Below are 5,110 nucleotides of genomic sequence, written 5' to 3' on the forward strand. Positions count from 1 at the left end.
TGCACTAAACTTTAAACCCTTTTGAAATAATTTGTATGGATAAAACTAGACTTATTAGTTACATTAGGATTAATGTTTCTCTGCATCAGAAATAGGTAGACATATCCCGTCAAAGATGTCAGAAATATGACTTTTTCATCACAAACTCAGATCTTCCCTGTGAAAATATGTGAAATAGGTAAAAGGTCTCCCAGCTGAATATGTTGCTTCATCCTGAGTGCAAAGTCTCTGGGAGTTAAACAGCCCTTTGCAGTGTTACATAACTTACAACAGCTGGCCTTTCTCTGACAAATTGCATACCGGTAGTTGTGAAATTCCTTTTGTATTATTTCAAATTGTCAGAGTGTTTGCTCTGCATGACTGGTGACCTTCACGGGTTAAAATACTGTTTGCAACACACGGTATCGTGTAAGGCGCCACCTAAAACACACACACACCCTTACATTTGCGTTCCTCATAAATACCGATAAGCTGCTTCTTTCTTCAAAGCTCTTATAATTAGGAGGCCAGTGCCTTTGAGTATAATTCATAGCAGACTTCAAAACCTTGTTAAGCAAACATGGTGGGGAACTTTGTAATTTGCACGTGGCAATATATTATGCACTCCCAATTATTATAGTGCTACTGCCACATTGTGGGGTCTGCTATACAAAACACAGGCCAAAGATCTCCTCTATGGGAATTCCTTGCAACATAATGAATGGGTTACTGTCACTTGGGTATAGTAAAGTACTGGGTGAACACAAGAATGACTGGAGGGGCAAAGGCTTTGATCCCAGTTGAAACCCGAAATACTGTACTTTGAACACAATTGTTTTATTTGTAAAGTCACAATACAATTTAATAAATGTGTCATACTGATAAAACTTTGAGACAAAATGACACGAGTGCTGCCTGCAGTCTTTTCCATCAACGTATTACATCTGGTCATATATCTTAAAGATAAACAAGGATATAGATATGCTCCTTGAGTTGAAAGATTGTATAATAAAAATACAGATAAAAGGATTCAGTAATAAAGATATTGGCGCTCACAGTATTTACTCCATATTACAATGTTTTTATGTTTGTGCAAAACTGCACGGAGAAGGTTTTGCATTTTTAAAACATGTCACAATCGTTTGCAATGGAACAGTAAAGAATTGTGCAAAGTCTGTTGGTCTATAAAACAAAGCAAGACATAATTACGACAGATCCATAAGACTGCATGTAAACATTGTTCGGTTTTCTGAGAACATTCATCTTGTGGGTCAAAGAAGAATAATTATAGTTTTATTTATTTTACGTTAAAGAGGAAAACAAATTGTGAATTTGTTTAGTCCAAATCATAAAAACTGTATTCAGAAGAGAATATGGAAACAAAAAATGATTTCAGTATTTTTTTACTCAGTTCTCACTAAAGTATTTTTTGTTTTGTTAAGTCAAAACTCTCGTTTTTAATCGTTTGATTAGTGTAAGACAGCTTATAGTTCAATCACAAAAAAAAAATTGCCCCAATTTTATAACAAAAATTATTACAACTTTGTGTTTTAATAAAATGTAGAACTAGACATTGTTTTTCTTTTTACAGAAAAAATACCTTAAATAGACATTTTGCTCCTTTTTTAATGGATGAATTTAGAATCTTTCAACATTGATGTTGGTAATTTGTTACATATAATAACTGTTTTTTAAGTAAATCGTGTTCCTAACACAAACTTTTGTGTGGATACTGTCATTTAAAGACTAGAAGTCTAATACAATACCACAAAAATAAAGTGTAACATTTGATTTTAGACAGTTAGCTATCTCTATGCCCAGGATCTTATGCATGTTATTTAATAGTGATGCCTGTAAATAAGCCTCAATGTGGTTGTTTCATTGTATTAAATGTGTTTTTTCTCTATAAAACACAAATTAATGCAGGAACATGAACAAAAATATATTATTAGGAAATAACAGACATGCGGCTGCTTTAGGAAAACAGAACCCTGAGATCAAGTAACAAAACTGCACCCAGTTTATTATCCTAACATAAATGTAATGTTCCAAATGAAGGGAAATACACCAAAATCTTTACTGACAAATACAAATATATTTAAGTGAACTGACCTTTAATGTTTAAATTTTATAATCCTAGAGAACATTTACCTCTGGGTCACATGATCCCTCCATGAAATTCAATAACTTTTAATAGTGCTACCATGAGACGTTTAGGGACTATTTTCTTTTAGAGCTTCATGTACTCGTGCTTCAGTCGGCTCAGTCTCGTGCCGTGGCTGCGGATGATTAGAGACAGCAGCTCGTGCTTGTCCTTCAGACCCAGAGAGATGTCCACCGTCTCCTTCAGGACGTCCCGTGTGTGCGTGACCATGTTGACAAAGTCGTCACTGAGTCGGTGCTCCTCCTTCAGCTCGCTCTCCTGGCTCTGTTTGAACTTCACCTCCAGCTCCAGCAGGGATTTCTCCGAGCTCGTGAACGCCTCACTGATCTGGGTCGTCTCCCTCCGCAGGTACTTCCCGTAGCTGTCCTCCCCGTCCAGGTCATAGGAGATGCTTTTGCCGATGCCCCCCAGCACCCGAGCCGAGTCCTCAATCTGCCTCTTGACGAGAGTGAAATCATCCCGTATGACGGAGTAGTCGTCCTCGTCAAGGCTGCACTTCCGCTCGTCGGTCATTTTAAAAAGCATCTGGCATTTCTCCGGGTCGTCGTTGTCCTCGTAGTCACCGTCCGGCACAAAGTAATGATGAAAAGTGCCATTGGACATCTCCGGATGTAGCGGTCCCCGGAAAAAGGCTCCAGACACGGGCAATGACAGCATCCCCTCACTTAATAAGAGCAAATAAATATAAAACATAGTTCCCCGCTTGTCCCACGTGCACGAAAACAAACAAAATAAATAAAGGTGAATAAATAAGTTTTAAAATGTTTTGAGAAAGTTGAACTAGTTCATCTCAGCGCAAATAGGTCTCGGTGTCCAAACTGCGTCTCAGGTTTGAAGCTTAAAAGTCCGCCTCAGGGTTTCGTCTCCCTGAAAAAAACAAGAAATGGCGTAAAATTGCTTTAATAGCTTCTCTCTTGCTCCTTTAATCCAGCGTGCCCGCGCGCATCACAGTTGGCGGGTGGAAAAGAAGCGCAGTTTGCCTCAGCGCCGCTAACTCCCGACTCTGCTTGGTGCCTCAAACGCAGCATCTGGATGCGCCGCGTTTTGACTAATATTACCTCTGTGCTACTCTCAAATTACAGCTCCGTCACTAGAAAGCTGCGTTCAGTCCAGCACCACAGCCTCTCCCTCTCCCTCTGAAACAAGTCTGCGTTAATGCACAACCGTGACAAGTTGGCAGATACGCTTCAAGTTATTTCCCTGTTGGGAAATAAACAAATGACCACATAATGAGCTGGAATGCTCTCCAACAAACTAGCCCTATAATTAGGAATCTGGGTGCACACTTTTAAAGAAAAATTTAATAGCTGATCACACGTGACGAAAGTATTGTAAATTTGACCTCACTGTAGCCTTTGTGGTAAAATAAACAACTTTAGTCTAAATATAAATTATCGACTGACAAATTTTGACATTTGGTTTGACATCAATAGTGACTACAAGGAGTAACTTGTTGGATTACATCCATGTTGCTGTCACGCTGTGAGCCAGGAGGAGGTTAGGACCCAAGATGCAGTAACCAGGATGACACGAGGCAGGAGTTGTAGAAAAAAGTAAAGTCCTTTATTAGGGATAAACGTCCAAAGTAAAACTCCAAAAAGGGCGGGAAGCCAAAAACATTAATCCAAAAATCCTAATGTGTAATTCCTAGAGACCTAGAGACCAAGTGCTCCTTTAAAGAGCAGACCTGGAGATATCCAAAAACCAAGAGACCTAGAGATTTCCTAATACCAAGAGACCAACAGAAGGAACGAGACAACGTTGACACAAACAATGGACCAACAACACACGAGACGTAGACAGGGTTATATACACAAGGGCTGGGTGATTATTTGTGCGCAGGTGAGACTAATTAACAGAGAGGAGGAGCACAATGGAGTAGGTGAGGAAACCAGACCTAACAATGGGGAAGGGAACAGAATGAACTAAAGGGAGAATATGACTAGATAAACACTAACAGAAGACTAATGATAAGTGAGGTGACTAAGGGAAAATGTGAGAGAAAGCCTGGAGGGGGTTGGGGAACCACAGGGAGGCACATGAGGAGGGATGCACAGAAGGAGACACATGAGGGAGATGCAGAACCAGACCATGACAGTTGCATGGTCAGTAATAATGTTTTATATTACAAGAAATTCCTGCTTTATCTTCGTTTTGTGCATCGATATTTTAAAAAGTTATAAATTTAGCTTGTCAGAACTTATGTCCACTTGAATTTCCATGTGATGTATTTACAAAGACAATTTGCGTTTGTTATATTGATACAGATTGCTGGTTTACTGTAATTAATCCAAAATATGATCAATACAAAATCCGATAAAAGTCTCCCTATTACATTAATTACTTGCAGTCTATTTTAATGATTAAACATGGAAATAAACTTGTAGCTAGATGACATTTTTAATGTAACAGTTCAACCGTTTAAAGGTTAAATTACAAAGAGCATCCAGGATGTTTTGTGTGTGGCAGAGAGTACAAGAAGGGTATTAAAATCTGTAGTCTGAATATCAGAAACTCCCAAAAACTGCAACTAAAATATAAAATTGTCTCTGTAATCAATCAATCATCAATCAATCAATCAATCAATCAATCAATCAATCAATCAATCAATCAATCATTCAATTTATTTATAAAGCCCTTTCCCACCCCCAATCAAGGGGGCCCAAGGTGCTGAACATAGTGAAAAGAAGCAGCACAAAAAAACAGCTCTATAATAATATACAAAGATAAAAACATTTAAAAACCAAAAAAGAGCTAAAAACAATAAAAACAGTGATCAAAAACATTAAAATGTGAATAAAAACAACTAAGAAACAGATCTAAAACACAGGTTAAGCCTTGCTTTAAAAGTGGGCAGTGATGAGGACTATTTGATTTCTTGTGGGAGTTGGTTCCAAAGCCGAGGACCCAGAACTGCAAACTAGACCCCTAGACTTGCGCTTTGATCGCGGTACCACCAAAAGGTCA

The 5,110-nt window shown here is 38.5% G+C and overlaps 1 protein-coding gene across 1 annotated transcript; it reads right to left on the minus strand.

The window, feature by feature from the left end:
* Positions 1 to 1,984: 1,984 nt before the first annotated feature.
* On the minus strand, positions 1,985 to 3,064 carry fibinb (fin bud initiation factor b). The gene has a single exon (XM_015953885.3). It carries the CDS (start codon positions 2,834 to 2,836, stop codon positions 2,210 to 2,212), a length of 627 nt encoding a protein of 208 aa, XP_015809371.1. The 5' UTR covers positions 2,837 to 3,064; the 3' UTR covers positions 1,985 to 2,209.
* Positions 3,065 to 5,110: the final 2,046 nt, after the last annotated feature.

The sequence above is a fragment of the Nothobranchius furzeri genome, chromosome 9 (genome assembly GCF_043380555.1).
Source record: "Nothobranchius furzeri strain GRZ-AD chromosome 9, NfurGRZ-RIMD1, whole genome shotgun sequence".
NCBI classification, from domain to species: domain Eukaryota; kingdom Metazoa; phylum Chordata; class Actinopteri; order Cyprinodontiformes; family Nothobranchiidae; genus Nothobranchius; species Nothobranchius furzeri.